This window comes from Bombus pascuorum, chromosome 12 (genome assembly GCF_905332965.1).
Source record: "Bombus pascuorum chromosome 12, iyBomPasc1.1, whole genome shotgun sequence".
Classification (NCBI taxonomy): domain Eukaryota; kingdom Metazoa; phylum Arthropoda; class Insecta; order Hymenoptera; family Apidae; genus Bombus; species Bombus pascuorum.
In genome coordinates, this window is record NC_083499.1 from 12,678,622 (window position 1) to 12,699,732 (window position 21,111).

At 29.0% G+C, this 21,111-nt stretch overlaps 5 protein-coding genes and 1 long non-coding RNA gene across 12 annotated transcripts; 4 read left to right on the forward strand and 2 right to left on the reverse strand.

Moving 5' to 3' along the window:
- The first annotated feature begins 787 nt into the window (after positions 1–787).
- LOC132912423 (recQ-mediated genome instability protein 1-like) lies at positions 788–4,006 on the forward strand. Of its 2 annotated transcripts, none has more exons than XM_060969818.1 (9): positions 788–1,033; positions 1,252–1,395; positions 1,490–1,693; positions 1,878–2,035; positions 2,199–2,631; positions 2,738–3,010; positions 3,133–3,405; positions 3,494–3,589; positions 3,723–4,006. In XM_060969818.1, exons 1-9 carry the CDS (start codon positions 920–922, stop codon positions 3,888–3,890), a joined length of 1,863 nt encoding a protein of 620 aa, XP_060825801.1. In that variant the 5' UTR covers positions 788–919; the 3' UTR covers positions 3,891–4,006. The 2 variants fall into 2 exon arrangements, with proteins under 2 accessions (XP_060825801.1, XP_060825802.1); XM_060969819.1 differs by having other exon boundaries at positions 917–1,033; positions 1,256–1,395.
- Positions 2,713–5,890, reverse strand: LOC132912437 (2-methoxy-6-polyprenyl-1,4-benzoquinol methylase, mitochondrial). Of its 2 annotated transcripts, none has more exons than XM_060969845.1 (5): positions 5,513–5,890; positions 4,726–5,138; positions 4,517–4,605; positions 4,308–4,431; positions 2,713–2,852 (listed from the first exon to the last, which is right to left on the reverse strand). In XM_060969845.1, the coding sequence occupies exons 1-5, from the start codon at positions 5,703–5,705 to the stop codon at positions 2,829–2,831; spliced, it is 843 nt and encodes a 280-aa protein (XP_060825828.1). In that variant the 5' UTR covers positions 5,706–5,890; the 3' UTR covers positions 2,713–2,828. The 2 variants fall into 2 exon arrangements, with proteins under 2 accessions (XP_060825828.1, XP_060825827.1); XM_060969844.1 differs by lacking the exon at positions 2,713–2,852 and adding an exon at positions 3,986–4,203 and having other exon boundaries at positions 5,513–5,889.
- Positions 5,891–6,333: 443 nt separating this feature from the next.
- LOC132912439 (transmembrane ascorbate-dependent reductase CYB561-like) lies at positions 6,334–9,264 on the forward strand. 4 transcript variants are annotated; one of them, XM_060969849.1, is made up of 6 exons: positions 6,541–7,014; positions 7,286–7,332; positions 7,476–7,688; positions 7,771–7,979; positions 8,072–8,229; positions 8,302–9,264. In XM_060969849.1, the coding sequence occupies exons 2-6, from the start codon at positions 7,293–7,295 to the stop codon at positions 8,462–8,464; spliced, it is 783 nt and encodes a 260-aa protein (XP_060825832.1). In that variant the 5' UTR covers positions 6,541–7,014; positions 7,286–7,292; the 3' UTR covers positions 8,465–9,264. The 4 variants fall into 4 exon arrangements, with proteins under 4 accessions (XP_060825833.1, XP_060825832.1, XP_060825834.1 ...); XM_060969850.1 differs by lacking the exons at positions 6,541–7,014; positions 7,286–7,332 and adding an exon at positions 6,334–6,521; XM_060969851.1 differs by lacking the exon at positions 7,286–7,332 and having other exon boundaries at positions 6,543–7,014.
- On the reverse strand, positions 8,304–15,154 carry LOC132912444 (uncharacterized). Its single transcript, XR_009659209.1, has 3 exons — positions 15,036–15,154; positions 9,743–9,886; positions 8,304–8,420 (listed from the first exon to the last, which is right to left on the reverse strand). It is a non-coding gene; the product is annotated as an uncharacterized LOC132912444 (long non-coding RNA).
- On the forward strand, positions 9,902–14,291 carry LOC132912422 (uncharacterized). Of its 2 annotated transcripts, none has more exons than XM_060969816.1 (6): positions 9,902–10,273; positions 10,368–10,545; positions 10,792–11,229; positions 11,616–11,816; positions 12,033–13,298; positions 13,880–14,291. In XM_060969816.1, exons 1-5 carry the CDS (start codon positions 10,043–10,045, stop codon positions 12,977–12,979), a joined length of 1,995 nt encoding a protein of 664 aa, XP_060825799.1. In that variant the 5' UTR covers positions 9,902–10,042; the 3' UTR covers positions 12,980–13,298; positions 13,880–14,291. The 2 variants fall into 2 exon arrangements, with proteins under 2 accessions (XP_060825799.1, XP_060825800.1); XM_060969817.1 differs by having other exon boundaries at positions 10,795–11,229.
- LOC132912427 (chitinase-3-like protein 2) lies at positions 15,004–21,063 on the forward strand. Its single transcript, XM_060969824.1, has 6 exons — positions 15,004–15,208; positions 16,403–16,669; positions 16,797–17,078; positions 17,156–17,392; positions 17,587–18,010; positions 18,145–21,063. Exons 1-6 carry the CDS (start codon positions 15,150–15,152, stop codon positions 18,286–18,288), a joined length of 1,413 nt encoding a protein of 470 aa, XP_060825807.1. The 5' UTR covers positions 15,004–15,149; the 3' UTR covers positions 18,289–21,063.
- Positions 21,064–21,111: the final 48 nt, after the last annotated feature.

The window sequence follows — 21,111 nt, forward strand, 5'->3', positions numbered from 1 at the left end:
ATCATTGTGAAATGATAAAATTGTGACGACAAGGATACCGATCTTCGCAATATTATTTATATGATAAAATAAATGAAATAGTTCATCGTGTATATGTACACATATATTATTCAATGACTGAACGTAACCAAAAGTAATTCATATGTGTATCTAAAAGTAATCGATGTTATATAGTTTATTCGTTGAACATTCGAATCATGTACAAGTTGTTGTGTCAATGGTAAAAATATTTCTACTCGATTGCTTCATGTTCTCCATTATGTGTTTGCATAAGTATAAGCTGGTTGAAGATAAAAGTAATACCTCGTGTAATACAAATCGTTACTTGGTTCGCATTTATGTCAAATAATAAATATCTTTCAAATTAAATAACTTATTATTGATATCGAATAAGTTCGTTTCTTTTTTTTTTCCTATAAATATAGTAAATACTCTTTTACTTTTTTTATGAATCCCAAAACAGTTAATCACTGTCAGACTTTTACAAACTAAAAAGTTTTTCATAATAATTTTGACTTTGGTTTGTATCAAAGTATACATATATAAATCAAACTACAAATTATTAGTACATATCTTATTTATTAGATAGAAAACATTTTTATTAAATAGTATTCTTTCACTTATATAATGTCATTTGATACACACCCGCACACACAAATATATTAATAAATAAAATATTGTATACCATTATACCCCTTTGGTATATAAAATACTTTGACAGCGACTAACTGTCACTCGAGATCATAACCTTTCATTTGTAATGATATAAGTTTCGTATTTAAATAAATCTAGGAATAACTCGCGACAGCAGAGAGAGCCTAAACAGTATTTCATCGGTCATTCGAAAAAGTTGAAACAAAAAGTGTACATACCTAGACTATACTATATTATAAATTTACATAAACACAAATTATCGTAAATGAGTGAAGACGTATTCAGACGAATAAAAGGCAGATTAAAATCAGAATGTTATTCAATGAATAACGAATGGTTGAGAGATTGTATAGAGTTTTACGTAAATCAACATGAAAATGTAAGTATTAATTTTATGTATATCTAAATGAAAAATATTCGCACAATTCTATAATACGCGTGAAGCATGCCTTACATTTCAAGTACAATTATTAACATCACATTTTAAGTTTTGGTTACATACATATTACTGTTGTTTCCATAAAACGTCGTAAATGTAAAATACTCGTATTATTGTTATAAATTTTTATACTTTATTATAATTAATCTCATTTTCAGCCAGGTCCAGAGAAAATTTTACAATTTGTAAAAGAACAATGGCAACTTAGTGATTTGCGTAAAATTAATAATGAAAATGGATGTTTACCTTGCAATCTATCGGATAAAAAATTTATTATTTTATCTGGAAACTATATTCTTCAGGTACGTATATATATAAATATAATAAATAATATATAAATATATATATATATATATTTGTGCAGACAATAGATTCATTAAAATTGTAATAATCTAGGTAGAACAAATGTATGATATTGCAACATCAAAGTATAAACAATTAGAGCATATTAGAAACACTCATATCTCAAAAATAGATCTATCCGAAGCAGAAAAAATGGAAAAATGGCAACCCCCTAAAAAAAGAATGATACAATTACGACTAACAGATGGATTGCAAGACATAATTGCAATTGAATATAATTATATATCACGACTGAATGTATGTTAATATTTGCTATATATTTTTCAATAACATATTTAAATTGACATAGAGTTCTGGTTAAACTCAAACATTATTATTATTATTGTTATTATTTTCTTTTTCCTTCTCTATTAAAGACATAAATTTAAGAATGTTCTAAAAGTACAATACAAAAGTAAAATACTGTTATATTCTTTTCAAGGATATATTATTACCAGGATATAAAGTTATGATAATGGGCCCATTGAAATGTCGTAAAGGTGTTTTGTTATTAGAAGATGGAAAATTGAAAGGAATTGGTGGCGAAGTGGATAGCTTATTAATACCTAATGCAATGGAAAATGTTTTAGCTAGAGCTCTGTGAGTTTAAATTAATATTAAACATTTAGGAGGGATAACAAGGAAATCAAAATAGCAGTAAACTATAAATCAAGTCGATCGTAACTAAATTAAATATTAAGCTATATTTTGGAAAGTCTTAATAATAACTTTAATATTATATACGTGTATTTATCATTTACAGAAATCTTTCAGAAAATCCTGACCCCTATAGTGATAATGAGACTAAATCAAATAACATTAGACCAGAAGTACCACAAATAGACCAAGTCCTTTTTGAAGAAGACTTCGAAATAAATCCTGAAGATGTTTTTAAAACTGAAGATTCCCATAACGAAGATCATAAACAATCGAAAATTAAGAATACAAACGCAGACATTAAAAGAGTTCAAAGTTATGAAAATGAAGAAATTTTGAATGATAATGTTCATTTTCAGAGAGAAATTAATAACGCTAAGACTGAAATTAAGAGAATTTTAAGTCATGAAAATGAAGAAATGTTAATCGATGATGATTGTTTTCAAACAGAAATTGAATTTACCAGCAATGAAGTTAAAACGGATCAAAGTTGTGGAAATGAAAAAATCCTGGATGACGACGATTGTTTTTTAGAGATGGTTATTTTAATATTTTATTTTACTAAGATATAATTGTGTAAAATTAGTCGATATAAAGCGTAGTTTTAAATTTAATCAACCTTTGAACGAAGATACTTTATTACAGGTTGACGAAGAACAATTTACAGAAGCGTCAATGGAACAAAAGAATATTGCGTTGCCATTTAGGACTTTGCCAAAAGAGGGAAGCGATGACATTATTGTAATAACCGATGAGGAGGCTGTAGCAGATGTAAAACATGACGCCTTTAGAGAAACCAGAGAGAAAGATTCGTCACATTTAAATTTCAAGTTGTGTACTGCCAAGACAGAATCATCAATTTCCCATTCAAAAATTGGGAAAAAACAAAAATCTTTGTTAACTAACGAAAAAAAAAGAGTAGGCTATTGAACTCGTTCCACTTGATATTAATTTATGTATTTTGTTAAGAAGTACAAACCACTGTTTTCTATACTGAAAATTATTATCTTTAAAACATGTTCGGTTGTACAATATCTCAGGTTTCAACTTCTCCTCGTACAACAATAGCTTCGAAGAAGGGTAGAATGGATAAACAGATTACAGAATTTATGAAAGGAGTAGCTTCAGAAGAGCCGAAAATTTGCGAATTTATCTACGATATTAATAATGAAATAATAACGACCACAACTTTTAAAACTATTCGAGGTCACGTCGAAGTCCTCGGAAAACTAACAAAACAAGATCAATCTTGGATTTTGCAAGCTACAATAGCAGATGGTACTGGAACAATAGAAGTTTCTTTCTCAAATAAGGTGCTAAACTCTAATTTATTTAAGTAAAAGTGGCAATTTATTAGAAAATCCAGTGTGTTTTAAATAACTACACATTTTATGATTTTAGATTCTAGAAAGTTTACTAGGTTTCAGTGTCCGAGAGTTTTCATTGAGAAAGAAATTGAGGAAAAAGAACCCAGAAATTGAGCATGAACTTAGGATGGTATTTTGCCTTCGTATTTTTTGTAAAAAGCTTTATAATATCATAATAATTTTTAAACATATTTATTATTCTCATTGTTTGGATTTTTTTATGCCTCATAAACAATATATATATATATATATGAATATTTCAGAGTTTTCGTAATGCAGAAAAAGAGATGAAAGCTCTGGATGCACTCTTAAAATTAGAGTTAAATAGAGATGAAAGACCAACAGTAATTGAAATTACCGATTTAACTCAGGAACAGAAAGAAATAATAGACAGGAAAGTGAAAGCTTTTTCACTTAAAAACAACATTTAAAATCATAACTTATTTTAAGTGGAAGAACAATTCAATAAATCATTGTGTTTAATAAATTATCTTATAAAATATATATGAAAGAAGTAAAATAAACATTTTGTAATAAATATAACAATGTAATGAAGTGTTATTTTCACCAAATCTTTGGATATAATAAAAGATATATGACAAGTAATTTGTTATTTAATACATTTAATTATATCTCAATAAAAAACGGTATTTATCATAATTTAAAACCCGAATGAATAGCTACTATACCGCTATTTAGATTTTCATACGTCACATTTCTAAAACCTGCTACTTCAATCATGTCCTGAAATAGTAATTGGAAATTAAGTATATATATATATATACGTGTATATATAGATTTCTAACTTAAATAACATAAATATCGTGTTACCATGTCGCACCACCTACTTTAAATTCTTCTTGCTTTGGGAATTTTCTAATACTCTCGACAAGATATTGATAGGGCTGCCATTCTCCTGCTATGAGTGTACCCAACACAGGTATTATTTGAAATGAATATTGATCATAGAGCCTAAAAATTTTATTTCGTGATGCATAGATATCCAGCGTAAACGACTTTAAATAATTGTTACTTTATCCTAAAAGGAATTAATTACCATTTCAAAATACTATTATCTACATGACTGAATTCTAAACACATGAAACAACCACCCGGAGTTAGTACTCTGTATGCCTCAGAAAGTACCTGCAACAAATATCATTATTCCTTTGTAGAATATGAGTGTAAAATCTATTTATACTTAGAGACAAATATATCATTGAAGTTCAATGTTAATTTAATAAAAATTTTATAAGATTGATTTACCTTTCCAATATGTGTTACATTTCTTATTCCAAAGGCTATTGTGTAAGCATTATATGAATCGTCCTCGAAAGGAAGCTTTTCTGCATCGCATTGTTTCCAATCGATACTAAAATTATTTTGATCTGTCCATCCTAATTTTCTTGCTCTTACTTTACCAACATCTAACATATTCTTATTTATATCACAAACTGTTACAGAACTCTTTACATCTTGGTAATTAGGGGTATTCTTTAAATAATTTAAATATCTGAATGTAATATCCCCTGTGCCACCAGCCGAATCTAATAATTTGGTGCCATGAGTTGGTCCAAGCCTTTGAATGAATATATCTTTCCAAATGCGATGAATTCCAAAACTCATAGCATCATTCATTTGATCGTACGAATTTGCTACCTTCTCAAAAACTGTATATACTAAAAAAATTGATCGATTAGCTTGATAAATCTTACATTACAGATGTATGAGATTAAAGGTTAACGCAGAAACAAATTACACGAAATGCCTAAGAATTAATATAAATCGTATTAGTTTGACTATTCCAAAAGATCCTAAAATACAAATTATATCGAACAATTTGTTCCGATACTTTTGAACAATTTGCATCTTGATTCTTTGTACATTTCTCGTTTATATATAATGTTGTTTCTCGTTAAACAAAATTATAAATATTTCTGTAATACAGGGTATGCTTCCTTTGGGAATAAAAAATTTTGTTACCTATAGGGATAATATATAAAGGAACAAAAGACAAGATTGTTTAGATAACTACATAAAGTATAAAATGTACCTTCTTTCACTTTATCACTTTCTTTGACAGTTTTGAATCCAAAATGTGTTGTTTTCTCATTATTATTAGTTGCTGCGGCATCCGAAAAACATTTCTCAAACACGAGAGTAATTCTTTTATTTTTTGTGAAATTTAAAAAAAGTCTTCGTTTCTCCATCTTTCTGCAATATTTTAACAATAAAAACATATACATATATGTATATATTAGAAGATAAATTGCTTCCCTTATCGGTAATATATTTTAAGGTTATCTTTAATTTTCAATTACATGCGTATGGTGGTGTGAATGTTGCTAAAATTTATATTCGATATAATAAATTATTATCAAATAGCGTAACTCTACGTTAGAGGGACAATAAGATTATATATTATATATATATATATATATATAATTATATATATAATTATTTACAATCTATCTAGTTTACTATACTAAGAAATATTGTAGACGTCGTTTTTGATAGCATTTTAATTTTAAGAATTTGTTGAAAACAATGAAATTAGACAATGCGCAAATTTGAAATAATATATCTCGAATATTTTTACTTAATAATAGAAACCAAAGCTGTGATTTCTAATGTATTCGTGACAAATAAATTGTATCATGTTATGTATACTGTATCGTATGCGACTAAAAAATATGTGTTACTTCACTTTTAGAACAAATATTTTTCTCGCATTGCCATTATTCTTTATACAAATTAGATTTTAATTACGTGCACGTATTTCATTTTTAATAATCTCCTTGTCACTACTATTTAAGGCTAAAGTTAATTTTTATTCAAAATTAAAAATTCTATATTAAAAAATTATATATCAACTGATCAATCTTATATTTTGAACCGGCATATTTATCTGCAATTAGTTTTTGTATTGACTAGAAGCGCGATAAATTTAAATATCTCATTCCACAACTGCGTAGATATAATCGATAGTTTGTTTTACGTCGTTGGAGAACCTGCGTAGTACCTGTTGATTTTTTCTTGAAACCTTCTGTGTAAAGTGTCAGGTAAAGTGGCCAATTTCATAGCGCTATCATTAAATTAGAAAGATTGTTCCATTCTCTCCCATTTTCATTTATATGTAATTCGTTTCGTCAAATTTAATAATACTGAACACCTTAATATTTCAACAAATTTAATCCGACGTATAAGATCATATTAATCATACTAAAGCAACAACTTAACACTTGTTGATTTGTAGATGCTATTTTTAAGCATTATCACAGCATTTAGTGTTATTATGCGGAATGATTACGGGCCATAAGTTTCGTAATTTTACAGCCTAACACAAAGGGGACAATCAACTACTTTAAAAGGAAATTATTAATATATTAAGTGTCATTATATTTTAATCAATTTATATGTTTATATTTATATAGACGTTATGTAACAGGATAACATATTTATTATCTTAGTAGATATTTATGTATACATTTTTAAATACAATTAAATCCCCGAAACGAAAAGAAAGTTGAATAATTGTTACCATATGTCAAAGAAGTAAGTTTATTTTATTGAATGTATAATATGTTGTACACAAGTTCATAAGCTCTAATTAAAAATTAGTTTCTTTTACGTGTTGAAATATCATATGATTTTTAGTTTATGATAGAAATAATATCTAAATAATAAACATTAAATAAAATATTACCATAGAATGTTGTTAAAAGTTGAAAAGAAATAAATAATAAGATTTAAACAGATTGTATAAAATTATATAAGGGAGGATATTCGATTCAAAATTTTATGAAATAGAGAATTCATTATTCAGTTAAATTATGTCAACAAATTATCCATACGTATACCAGATATGTTTAGGTATGTCGCTTATTTATTTTAAAAGCTTTCTAATTCCTATCAACTTTATATACTTATGTTTAGTATCGCATTTAATTCATTTCTTACAAGATGGTTTTAGATAGTTTAAAATTTTAATGAAGCGCTTGCAAAATTATTTCCAGACATGGAGCAAATTACAGAACCACGTGTGAATCTGGAGGGTTTTAGACCGCTCATCATTGTAATGGAAATCGTCGGAGCAATACTGATAATTCTAGTTGCAGTTTGGTGCGGCAATTATAGAGGTGGTTTTGCTTGGAATTCTAATCCAACGTTAGAATTCAATTGGCATCCTCTTTTAATGGTTATTGGATTCGTATTTCTATATGCCAATGGTATGTTTAACGATTTAAGAAAACTTTCAAGAACATTAAATTAATTTCTTTTTACTTAATATTTTATCTTCAATCTTGTTAGGTATGTTAATATATAGGACACAAAGAAATAATCGAAAACGAAGATTGAAACTAATTCACGCAGGCATAATGATGTTAATTGTTGCATTAGTTGTAATTTCTCTTGTGGCTGTGTTTGACAGCCACAACTTGCAATCGAAACCAATTCCAAACATGTACAGTCTTCATAGTTGGGTTGGGCTCACTAGCGTAATTTTATTTTGCTGCCAGGTATAAATGTCATTAACCCTTATTTATTTATTTTTATCCATATATAATCGTTCGATAATCGTGAAACGCATATATTTTAATATTCATTCTAGTGGCTTGCCGGATTTCTATCTTTCCTGTATCCAGGATTACAGCTTCCATTACGGGCTTCTTACATGCCAATTCACGTATACTTTGGAATCGCAGGATTCGTTGGTGTAATTGCTTCCTGTCTTTTAGGCCTCAATGAAAAAGCATTTTTTGCTCTAGGGTAAGTATAAACTTATGACACAATAACGTATGAGTCAACCCCTTTCTTATTTATTATAATACATAATTTCAGAAATAATTATCCAAACCTTGTAGACGAGGCGATATTAATTAATGTAATCGGACTTATGTTAGTCGTTTTTGGTGGATTAGCAGTTTATTTGGTATCACAAGAACGTTACAAACGTTTACCTAGAGCAGAAGACGAAGCATTAGTTGGTGGCAGATCACAGTAAACGATTACGGTATATAAAAAAACTTATTCTTGGCTTTCCAATATATAAACAAATTTTTAGTTATACTTTCATAGTAATTACAACGTCAGTTATCGAAATATTTCGATTCGTTTGATCGACTTTCATGATCTTCTATTAAGAATAAAACTATTAGCTGTCGTGAATCTCTTTTTTATCCTTCGTTAGGAAACTAGTTCAAAATCATTTAATATCCATGTTAAATCATATTTAACTATTTTACATTGCTCACATTTACATTGTTCATTTTATACTATTTTTAAATCTTTTGTACAGTTTTTATTGGTTGTTAGTTCAATTAGATAAATAAAACTTTTTATATATATATTATGTGATGATAGTTTCAGAAATTTAAGATTTTTCCATCTCCGTGCTTTCGTTGATACAACAGAGCTGTGGTTTAAGTTGTATTTAAAATAAAAAATGATGGATATTATTAGCACTTAGATAAATTGAAATTTTATGATAGATAATTTTCGTTCAATATTGTGTCTCGTAAAATCTAATCTCATCAGTATGTTCAATTATTTTAGATAAAACATATTTTATCTAACGTATTTTCTAATAATTAAATAATACTACCTTAAATGGTTGTAATATAAAATATTGTGAATATTATATTGTTTTAATATATAATTTAATATATGTATATGTAAATGCGTATATATGTGCGAATATCAAACTTGTGTTCGTCTATCAATCAATGTACATTATGATGGTTGACGGAAATGTACTTATTCAGAAAAGTATATATAAGAAGAATATACATCTTTCAAGCATAATTATGATCTACACTTTACTTTTCATCATATTTACAACCGAATAAAACAAAACAAAATTGTAATATTATTCCTAAATTTTTACTTTATCATTTAACGAAAATGTCAATTATTTTAAATATTAATATTGAGATTCATCGTTTTTATATTATTATTCATTCCAATCATTTAATATCAATACTTAATTCCAGTCCTTATTAACGGAATAATTTAGAAATCGAATTATGTAGTTAATTTCATTAATAATAATGGAAACGGAAAATTTTGAATATTCCTATGTTTGCTTCCGCTTGCTGTTTACTCGAACAGAGTTATCATACGCAGTAAAACCTTATCCTTCATGCTTTCATATACGTACATAATATGATTTTTAGGTTACATACTCGTATGTGTGAGTATCATGGACATAACGTCCATGGTCAACATTCATTTATGCATATCATAATACAATCATACTGTCATATATATGTCGTATACGTACACAGGTTACAGGTCTGGTAACTCCCGCGGTGGGATCAAGGATTAATGAGCGGCAAATATTTTTCAATTTGTTCGCCAAGCATTAGACCGTCGCAATCACGGTCATCTGTGATCGTAGCTCCCCTCCTCCCGCTCTCAAAGGGTTCTGCTAAAGAAAAGAAGACGTTTTGAAACGCGGATCGTGGTTTCTTTTTTTCTCTTTTTATTGGAATACAAGTTTTAGATTTTAGACTAGCATAAGCCCGTAAGCCATATTAAAAGGCCGCTGCCGCCGCGACCGACAGAAATATATCAACTCAACATGCCATGGACATGTGCTGTGCCTAATTGTAGGACAAATAAAGATAAACGTAATGAAAAAGTATCTGTTTTCATAGTGAAAAATGAAAATTTTGGTGCAAAATGGGCAGCATTGATTCCCGGAATAGAACGTTTGCGAACGGGTCAGCGAATATGCGAAAAACATTTTGAAGAACGTTACATAATTAGAGAATATATCAAGTACGATAATAATGGGAAAATTATAGCTCAGGTAAAATCATTTGATTTATTCATTAAAATTATTTTCGCTACTGATAATGACAAAATCTTTTATTGTATGATACTTATTTTCAAATATTTGTTAGGTACCATTAAAACGTACGCGTTTACGACCAGGAGCTGTACCTACAATATTTGACGGATATCCATTGCAATCTCGATCGAGATCAAGAAGCCCACAACAAGACATACAAGACGTAATAAGACACACAACGAGGAAATACGCCAGATTTTATACAGACCATACATATGCGGTACAAGAACGTAAGTTTTGACATTTTATTTTGTAATTCATTCATTTCAGGTTATATATTTTTTTTCTGCGATTCTTGCACACTAGAAACTATTCATTAAAATATTTGTATTTAAATTTATCTTATTGGGTGGTTCTATAAAAATGAGACCTATTTAGGCACATGCTTCGTTCAAGATGTATTTATTTAGAAGTAAATGTAAAATATAGAATATGTATTTACATACACGTATATTTATAAATAATTTATGTTTAAGCAGCAAAATGTTCAAAGTCAACAACTAAAGAGGAAGTAACCGCAAGTAGTACAGCAAAGTGTACCGAGTCAACAATTAGGGAACAAGAAGTGATTGCAAGTAATGGAGCAAAGTATTCAAAGTCAACAATTAAAGAAGAAGAAGAAGAAGAAGAAGAAGAAGTAAGTGCAAGTAGTACAATAGAGTATCCAAGGTCAACAACTACGGTAGAAGGAGTAAGTGCAAGTAGTACAGCAAAGTCAGTAACTAAAGAAAAAGAAGCAAACATAAGTACGATAGTATTGGAGAAACATCAAAATGAAGTTCAGGAAATATTACAGCTTAAGTCAATAAAGCAGGATGAATTTGTGAACGATGACATAGAACGATGCGTACATCAAAATAATGAATGCTCTTCTATTGTCTCTATGGACTTTGATAGCGGTGTTCCCTCTCATTGTAAGTATCTAATAATTTTGTAATATAAAATACAACGGTCGATGGAAATGTTAATACTTCGTAAATATTAATAATAATTTGTTGTAATCTGGTTACACTGTATAATTATGACGGTTACCTTTATTGTATTGATACATTATTCCAGAAATTTATTCCAAACATTTTGTTATAGTTTTCATAACGATTTTGTAAGTATCTATTTAATCTCGATAAATTTCAAAACATTCAAAAACATCTATATCGCCTGATGCTTGTTTATAAAAAATTTATATTTGAAATATAGACTTTTTGAAAATGTATCTATTTGATGAAACACAACTATTTGCGCCATTTATATTTTATACTGTTTTCTCACTTTTAATAGTCGAATTATTTTACGTCAACAGATTCCATTAATTCAAGTATAGTGTCTTCTGCGAAGTCGGATGTAAATATTGATTGTTCTATAAACAACGCCATGCAACCTGAATCATTTGTGACAGTTATCAAAGCAGAAGATAACTTGAAAATGCTTCGTTTTACAAGTTCTGGATTTCCGTTTACCACAGTAATGTTTGACTCTATCGGTTTTAACTTTGAATCTCAACGTAAGTATGATAAATTTGTTTTGAAAATAAACAATATTGGTAACTTTTTACAATTACTTATAATTGTTAAAATTCAAGTGTCTACGATTATTAAAAATTTGTTGGAGCAGTATTTGTTAATTATTTATTCTTTGTTAAAGAAATTTCGTTAGTACATTTTTCTATCAAATGTCTAGATTAAGTATAAAAAATTAATTATAATTCTTTTTACGACAGAAGACGATACTTTTGAGAATAATGCATCTTTGAAAATACCGAAACCATGGATCGTCGGCAACTCTAAAGTTGGCGATGAAGAAGCTCTCTTATTTACATATGCTATAAGAGTGAATGATTGTGGAAAAGAGAAACATATTTTTGCAAAATCTGTTTTAGTCACAGGTTCTAGAAAAATAATTTACGAAATATACATGACACCCGTTGATGTATTAGCTGCAAAACTTCCACGGATATTAACTAAAATCACTATGCTACCAGAAATTTTGAAAAAATTTAAAGATTTACGCACATGTAAAGGGATAACGTCCACTGGTTTAGATACAATCCGTGCAAACACTGCTCTAAAAAATTGTATTGGTACGGATTGGCGTCATGCAGACTGCTCTATATTATCTATCATGAGTGAAAGATGTAATTCATGTAAAAAATATTCTAATACCTTGTCACAAAAGATCAGAAGAATGAAAAAAAGAACGGTTATTAAACGAGTCACAACTTCTTTGAACCCATTTGATGAAATGAAATTGAAGACTATGCGAGAAAAAATCAAATATAAAGACGCTAGGGTTAATCGAATGAAAGATAAACTGAAGCGTACCACAGACTTGATCGTAAATCAACAGAAGAAAGCATGTATGATATGTATGACAGATAGTGACTTGGATAAAATTTCGAAAAATCAAAAATTAGTTATCCAAGAAATAATTTCGGCCGCGAAAACAAAGGATCCAAAAGGCCGCCGTTATACGGATGAGTTTATAATGATGTGTATGCTAATGAATATCAAATCTCAGAGTTACTATGAATTCTTGAGGAAGAATGAGATCATTCCATTGCCTTGTGCAAGGACCATTCGAGATTATATGTCTCAAATGGGTACAAAGCGTGGATTTGACGAAAAATTTGTTAAACTATTAAAAGAATCACAGTGTCCCGACCCTTGATGAGATCAATTTGAAGAAGTCCATTGCTGTGAATCCAGAGACGTTGACTTACATAAGCTTAACAGAGTTTGACGACTTGATGACACTCCAAAGTTCAAATATCAGGGTCTTGGCAACCCAAGGTCATGCGTTACAGTACCAGTCCTTAACAAATAAATATAATCAACCAACCAACCGCTGGTTTTGCTTTAAAACGTTCAGCTTGCGAAGAATACTTAGCTAAAATCGTTTTTAAAGCAACATATTTGTTAAAAAATGTTGGAGCTTTTATACATGATGTCATTGGGGACAGTTCTTTGACGAACAAAGGGATGTCTAGGTACAACAGTAGCATAAATGAATTAAAAAACTAATTCGCCCATCCGCAGATAATGAGAGAAAGATTTTCATGTTTTAATTAAATGTATTCAAGATAGGCTGAGTGAAGATTTGCAAAAAATATAATTTTTTAAAAAAATTTAAAGATGTTTCTTTCATATTAATACCATTTCTTTACGACACAAATGTGCAACTATTTGTGAATATAATTTGTCGTATATATGATTTGTCGATAGATCTCGTTACATATAATCAGCGATTGTTCCAATAAAATATGCACATATAAATAGAGCCGCAATGAACATGACCGATAAATCTTTAACATTTAACGTTGCAAATACTGGTTACAAAAAGAAACTCTGGTTACCTATAAAATGTAATGAAAAATATTATCTGAGAAGTTCATAGTCCGTGTATATGTTTATTCTTATAATGCATGTCTATATTTGAGATATGTCGAGATGTGTTGCAGATATCTAGACATGCGTAAAAATAAATATGTAAATCTATGTCTCATTGTCGTAGAAACATAATTGAATGTTTTATATATGTATTAATTACGTAATTATACCATACTTACAGGCTATCTATGCAAACAACTTTTACAAAATGATATATGTAAGAAAGGTAAATCATGTACAGAAACACTGATCCATAGCAAGAATCATACTTCAGTTGCACAGTTATTTGGCATGAAAGCGAAAGGTTTGATCCATGCAAATTTGCATTCTTTTATCATTTAATGAAGTACGTAAACGAATGTTTCTTAAAATACGCATCAAACATAAAAATTCTTTATCTCTCAGCGGACAAAATATTGGAATTACGTCTTAGGTTCATTATTACATCCAACTAAGAATGTGTCAATTTAGACATCAAGGAAACCAAAAAGGAAAAAAACGTCAGTCATTCAAAGGAAAATGTTCAAACCAATGTATAAAGATATTTTTATATATAAACATTTAACGTCTAATAAATGTGATTTAATATACGTATTTTTTGCATTTTTAATAAGTTTTATAGACTCTAAAATTCTATTATAATTTTGCCTGATCAATAGAAAATTTAATAACGTTGGGAAGTTTCAATTGTGAAAAGTATTATTTCAATAAAATATTTTCGACAATACCATTCAAATTACAGATAGTACATATAGGTAGCTATACAATTTTCTAATGAATTAAAAAGCAAAAACAAATTTATTTACCAATAGGAGCGTCAAATGTACATGGTATAAAAGTATTGAAAATATATTAGATTTCGAAATTATAATTTTGTTAAACGTTTTTATTGGAAATAATATTTAATAATGTTTCATAAATAATATTTATTCAAATAACATTCTTCTGCACCAAATGAAATACTGTATATTTACTTCTTTAAACAAATTATGAAAAATTGTAAAAAGTAACGTAGTCATTAACTAATAAAAATATATATTCAACGGAGTTGAAATATATTCATAATCATATATTCAAACGGAGTTGAAATATATTCATAATCATATATTCAAACGGAGTTGAAATATATATATACAATGTAACTAAATAGTAAATAGGAAAGGTATAAACAAAATGTTATCATTGAAAGATAAATCCCGAGGAAATAGATTCCTTCAGATACATGCCGTTTTCATTAACCTACTAGATCGCAGCGCTCTATGGCTAGCGGCCGATTTCGCAAAGCACGCTCTATGCATTAAAAACCTTACCCCCACCGCAGGATTTGTCAGACCTACCTGTGTAAGTATACGACCCTAATCATAACGCATTGGGCGTAGTAATAAAAGTGGTAAGCCACCCTAGAGGACTAGCGTCCTCAAGCGTCAATTTTGACGAACATTGTGCGTTCAATGGTTAACCAAATTCCCGTGCCACAGGCCAAATATGAATTATTAACAGACGTCCGACAGTAAGTTGCACTTTTTTTATCGTTAATTGTCTTTTAATTCCTTTATATTATATGCATGCATGCGCGCGCGCGCTCGCTCGCTCGCGTGTATGTGTGTGTATAATATATGACAATCATATAACTCCTATAACAATAATTTGGTTTTCATTTATTTCTTTTTCTCTAATGTGTATAATAAATCTCGTGGTTTGCATTCACAAATTGATATTAGAAATATATCATTTTCAATTATATCGTATTAAGCGTAATACATACTTATTCATAACACTGTTTAGATGCCTCCCCACTACTAGATTTATATATTTATTACAATATAATATTATAAAGTAGTATAGTTTAGATAGTTACGCAGAAGAATATGCATGTATAATGTCGATAGACATAAATTAAATAAATGATAATAATCAAAATTCCATTTATAAGCACCTTATCTATTAGATAATGTACAGTACCAAATCCCTTATTTTAAAAGTTGCAATTGGATGTATTGTTAGATACACATATTTGTGAAGTCAAATGCTATTGTTAAATTTGGTAAAATTTGATTTAAAAATTTGTAAATATTATTTTTTACAGTATTGAAACTGTCATTCATGTCAAATATCTGTTTACTCCGCTTAAATAATTCTTTCAATATATTTTTGTAAACCCAAACATTTATAAAAAAGGTGTATGCTTACATCGTTATAGAAAGTGTAAAATATAAACTTTACTTGTTATCATTGAATAATATAGTTATATTTATCTTATTTACATTCTCTATATTTACATTTTCCTATATAATATTAAGTTTCTTTACAATATCTACTTTTATAGCTTTTATCCTTTCTGTGCAATGAGTCATATGTGTGGGCATATACATAAGTATATGTCAAAAGTTACAGGTGTGGTTATTGATTATCCTATATTTACTATGATACAGGAAGCCTTCATGTTTTAAACTTGTTATAAATGCACATCAAGTAAATTTGAAATTTATATTTCATGCAGCGTATAAAATTGAAAAATAAATTTGTTATAATGAATTATTAATAACTGTATTTACTGCACACATTTCTAATATTGTATGAAACATAAGCTTCTCTGTATGTATATGTGTGTGTGTAAATATATATATATATATATATATATATATATATATATATCAATGACAAAAATATAGAAATTAATATAAATTTTCATATCCTCTTGTAGACCACGTTGGAGAACGCAAGTTCTGTGCTTGGCATTAGTATCATTGATAATTGGAGTTCTTTTCGTGACACGTGCGTGGTTGGGAATTGTTATCCTTCGCTCTCCAAGAGCGAAGACACACGATACAGAAACACTAACAGACAATGCCAAGATTGCTACGTGGTTACGTCGGGCTCGGATGTACGCCGAGTCGACGAAGGAGAACCAGAATGCGGACAGGAACAATAGCATCAGTTCGCCACAATACTACTACACCAATACCTCAGGGTACTTATATATTTATTTCCCAAAGTATATATGTTTCAAGAGAAAGTTTACAAACATTGTTATTATCATCAAGAATTAGATATGAGAAAATAACGTTGAAGTTATTGAAAAGAGCTTTCTTCCATAGGCAAATCATTGTCTGTTATTACACCATATCGAGCGACCTGAACACGTTCTGGGAGCTCAGTCCGTCGCACATTGACCCTGATCTTTGTACGCATATTATCGTGGGTTTTGCGGGCGTGGTGAACTGCAGCCTAGATTTGGGTAGTAATTCATCAATCTACAAGGAGGTTATCGCCTTGAAGAAATTGCAACCTCAATTAAGGGTCATGATCAGTGCTGGCGGCAGTAATGAGCTCCACTTAGGTTTTTCAGAAATGGTAAAAAATCATGCAAATAGGAAAAGGTAACTTCTGTTGTTTTTCATTTTAATTGTTCCGTTATAAAGTGCATTGAAAACGCTACATGTTCTTCTTTTTACAGATTTATACGGTCCGTTTTAAATGTGACAAAGACATTTGGTTTCGATGGACTCGACTTAGATTGGGAATTTCCTGCATGGCTTGGAGCCGATGAACGGGAGAAACTCCATTTCATACAATTATTAGAGGAATTACGAAGAGAATTTTACCACGCTACAAAAACGTTGATTCTTTCTGTTGCGGTAGCTGCTCCACAAGCTATTGTTGATCAAAGCTATATGGTTGCAGAAATGGCAAAGTGAGCGAACATTTTTTTTTGTAATATGAGTAATATTAGATAGTTGCACTATTCGATAATGGCCAATAATAATTAGAGCTATCAAGATTATTTAAGAAAAAGTATTACTTTATAAGTAACTATAAAATCGATTTTGTTTATTTATATTTTCGTAAATGTTTATATAAAATTTATCAAATTTTGTTATTATTTAGGTATGTAGATTTTGTGAACTTGATGTCATATGACTACCATTTTTATGTATGGTACTATCCAATTACCGGACTCAATGCACCGCTTTTCTCACATGCTGCTGAATCCGGTTATCTTTCCACTCTAAATGTTAATTTTTCCGTTCATTATTGGCTTTCAAAAGGGATGCCAAGAGAAAAATTAATTGTTGGGATTCCTACTTACGGCCACAACTATAGGCTGGATAATCCGCAGAATCATGATTTACTCGCACCAGCGAATGGTTTTGGAGAATTGGGGAAGATGGGTTTCGTTTCTTACCCTACAGTTTGCGAGTTCCTTCAAAACGGCGCAAAGAGCGTTTTCGAACATGAAAGCAAGGTACCCTATGCCTATAAAGACAGAGAATGGATCTCATATGATGATGTTACAAGCGTTTACTGTAAGGCATGTACATATACTACTCTTACTTCCTAAGCCGATTCGATAAAATTATTAAATTTAAGATAAACGATTGTATTTCTAGAATTAAGATCACTCAAGGACCAAACATATTCTAATTACTATGTACCATGTTTTAGGCTGAATGGATTCGTGAGAATAATTTTGGAGGAGCAATGATATTATCCTTAAATGTTGATGATTGGAATAATACATGTAAATTCAATGAAAGCTTTCCTTTAACTCGTACCGTTAGCAAGATTCTCAGGTATCAAGCTGACTAGTCCATTTTCGTTTGTCTCTTCTTTACATTCCAACAAATCGCATTCCTTGAAAGGTATTTAATCAATCAAATCGAAACTGCTTCTTTTTAATTTCTTACAGTGTCATAAAGTATTGTCTGCTCTTAAGAGAAAACTTTTGCCTTTTCTCAAAATAATTTAATTGCATTTGCAATTGTTTGCATATCATAAAGTACAATTATAATTTTAATTCAAAGCTATTAAATTAAACGTACACGTATTCATTTATTATTATTAAAACATAATATAATTCATTTATAAACATATAGAAAGAAATTAAAGATGAATAATAGAATATTTATTAGTCATATTTATTAGACGGTAATAGTCGTATCTAAATCAAAATTCTTTAGAAACTTTTTTGATGATCGGATATGATACTGTATGGCCGAATCACTCATAGATATACTTCTGTTATGAAATTCCAGAGAGCAAAAATATGTATATCCTGGGTTTTAACAGCAGTTACCCTCGCTTTCTACGCCCCTTGGCCCGGTATTTGTATTTTTTAGGCTGATGCAGTATTGATTTGCCGGTTAACTTCAAATTTTCTTTCTATATCTATTTCCAAACAATCCTTCAACGTCCGATAGCTATCGCTATTTGTCAGACATCTGGATTGCACTTTTCGACACGTAGTCTTACTGGCATAACACACATACACCGATCAATAACAATGATCTCCTCTCTTACCTCTCTCTCTTCTCCCCCCCCCCCTCGGCCCCCCTCCCCTTGCTCTGCCCCATAGATCATACAAAAGCAAAATGGTATCGGACCAACTGCTTTCGGCGACCTTTAACGCGCATCGTCGCTAACACATATGTACATGTATACAAATGGAACATTAAGGAGGAAAATTATTTTCCTATCTAGCCTTGTACAAATTGTTACCAAGTACATCCTATTAATTATAGTTAATAACAATTATTTACATTGTATTTATTCATTTCCATTTTACTTGTTTTGTTTGAAATATAATTTATTTTGAAATATAAATTTGTTTACTTTTTTTACATATATTAGTAGATATTAATCTAAAAATTTACGTTAAGGTAGGAAATAAAGAAACTAAATAGTATATTATCGATTAATAACTTTTCGCGGATCCCAAGGATTAATACTTTCAGTGATTTGGAAAATTCAAATTTTGAAATTAATGATATTTAATTATTATGTAAACTAAATCGTTCAACGTTACTACCTCGAAAAGATTTTTGTAATTTTTCAGTTAAAAGTTTGCATTCTAATTCAAATGAACTTTCTAATAAACAAATAAGTGGTAGTTTATTAATTTAATATCACCTCTGGTAATTTTCGTCAAACTTTCATTGCGAAGAAAACGTGTCTACTGATGCACACATGATGGCAAAAAAAAAAAAAAAAAAAAAAAAAAAAACTGTTTACAGTAAAGTTTATGGCTAGCTCTTTATCTTTTAAAAGCCAGCGTCTGGAAACTTTGACTCCAAAAAGTTGAGAGTTTGAATTTCACGGCTGTTCAAAGGCGTTAATATTCTTGAATAGATGTTGAATTTACAGTATTTACTCTTTTCAGTTTTATTCATTTTTATGTATTACTTATCGTTGTAATAAACGTAACAAACGTTTCAGAAGATGACATTTAATAGAGATTGTTAAAAGAAATTAATTCGTGTTTTTAAATTTACGAATGTAAAGCTGCAACTTTAAAGTATGTAATTAATTATCATTTAAAATTATTAAATATGATTCCTCTATTATGGATATGTATTATCATGATAATTACTGTTAATTAAATGAAGTTGAATTTCAACATAATTTATAATATAGATATAAAATATCTTTTTTATTGATTTAAGTATTGGTAAAAGATGTTGAAGTATAGGAAATATTCGAATATCTCAATAACACATTGCAATTTTCTATATATTAAAATCTTTTATATTTGTTGAAAGTTAAAAAAGAAAAAAAAAAGGAAATAATTAATAGAAAATGATATTTTTTAATTATACACTTCCAGATCGAATATAGATATATTGAGTTTTATACAGAAACGTATTTTTAATTTTAACGAAAGTAAAAGCATAATTTGAGCGATATTAATCATTTTAGAAGTACAGAAATGATTTTTTTCTATTTTATTGGATTTTTTAAACTTTGCCTCTAATTATATAATCAAACTATCATAATGTGCCATAGTATCGTAAATAAAAAAAGAGAAAAAAAGAAAAAGAAAAGAATAGCTTTACGTTAAATCGGAAACATATTTATTGCGCTCAAATTCATAGATTGATTGCAATGAAGCTGTTTATCTGAATAAGAATTAAAACTATCATGTATCGTTTATTTAATATTAGTATTAAAAGATATATTGTTAAAAATTATTGCAATAAAACTAAGAAAAACAAACTGCAGCATAACAGAGATTAGTTTATTCTAATCCGAGTCGAGCAGACCTAATGGAATATGTGAAACGAAGAAAGATTTAGCGTTTAATTTACTCATAAAGAGATAGAACAAGCATGTTAACAAGTAAAATTTATTATTGAGAGAACAAAAAGTGAAACAATATTCTTTACGTTTATTGTAAAATATGCCGTATTCTCTTAGTTTTACTGCGGTAAATATAAAGAATTCTATAAAATAGTTTTAAGCGTCAGAACTTCGTCCATGTTCGAACAGAATTTTTGACTAATAAGTATGCATGTAATTTTTTCATTTCACTATGCATATCTTCTATCCATGTAATGAGAATGCTTAATAAAATGTACTATTGAATTACTTTTTCAATTTTCCTCACATTTTTCGATGAAGATTTTAATAAGTTTT

Coding starts and splice junctions, on each gene's coding strand:
- LOC132912437 (XM_060969844.1), bottom strand. CDS start 5,705: ATGTATATGTTTTTATTGTTAAAATATTGCAGAAAGATGGAGAAACGA. Junction 4,432..4,516: donor GATAATAGTATTTTGAAATG/GTAATTAATTCC, acceptor TAAAATTTTTAG/GCTCTATGATCAATATTCAT. Junction 4,204..4,307: donor CAAAGCAAGAAGAATTTAAA/GTAGGTGGTGCG, acceptor TTACTATTTCAG/GACATGATTGAAGTAGCAGG.
- LOC132912422 (XM_060969816.1), top strand. CDS start 10,043: ATGCCATGGACATGTGCTGTGCCTAATTGTAGGACAAATAAAGATAAA. Junction 10,274..10,367: donor ATGGGAAAATTATAGCTCAG/GTAAAATCATTT, acceptor AATATTTGTTAG/GTACCATTAAAACGTACGCG. Junction 10,546..10,791: donor TACATATGCGGTACAAGAAC/GTAAGTTTTGAC, acceptor TTTATGTTTAAG/CAGCAAAATGTTCAAAGTCA.
- LOC132912439 (XM_060969849.1), top strand. CDS start 7,293: ATGTCAACAAATTATCCATACGTATACCAGATATGTTTAG. Junction 7,689..7,770: donor CGTATTTCTATATGCCAATG/GTATGTTTAACG, acceptor CAATCTTGTTAG/GTATGTTAATATATAGGACA. Junction 8,230..8,301: donor AAAGCATTTTTTGCTCTAGG/GTAAGTATAAAC, acceptor ACATAATTTCAG/AAATAATTATCCAAACCTTG.
- LOC132912427 (XM_060969824.1), top strand. CDS start 15,150: ATGGTTAACCAAATTCCCGTGCCACAGGCCAAATATGAATTATTAACA. Junction 16,670..16,796: donor TACTACACCAATACCTCAGG/GTACTTATATAT, acceptor TTTCTTCCATAG/GCAAATCATTGTCTGTTATT. Junction 18,011..18,144: donor TTACAAGCGTTTACTGTAAG/GCATGTACATAT, acceptor ACCATGTTTTAG/GCTGAATGGATTCGTGAGAA.
- LOC132912423 (XM_060969818.1), top strand. CDS start 920: ATGAGTGAAGACGTATTCAGACGAATAAAAGGCAGATTAAAATCAGAA. Junction 1,694..1,877: donor ATTATATATCACGACTGAAT/GTATGTTAATAT, acceptor ATTCTTTTCAAG/GATATATTATTACCAGGATA. Junction 2,036..2,198: donor AATGTTTTAGCTAGAGCTCT/GTGAGTTTAAAT, acceptor TATCATTTACAG/AAATCTTTCAGAAAATCCTG.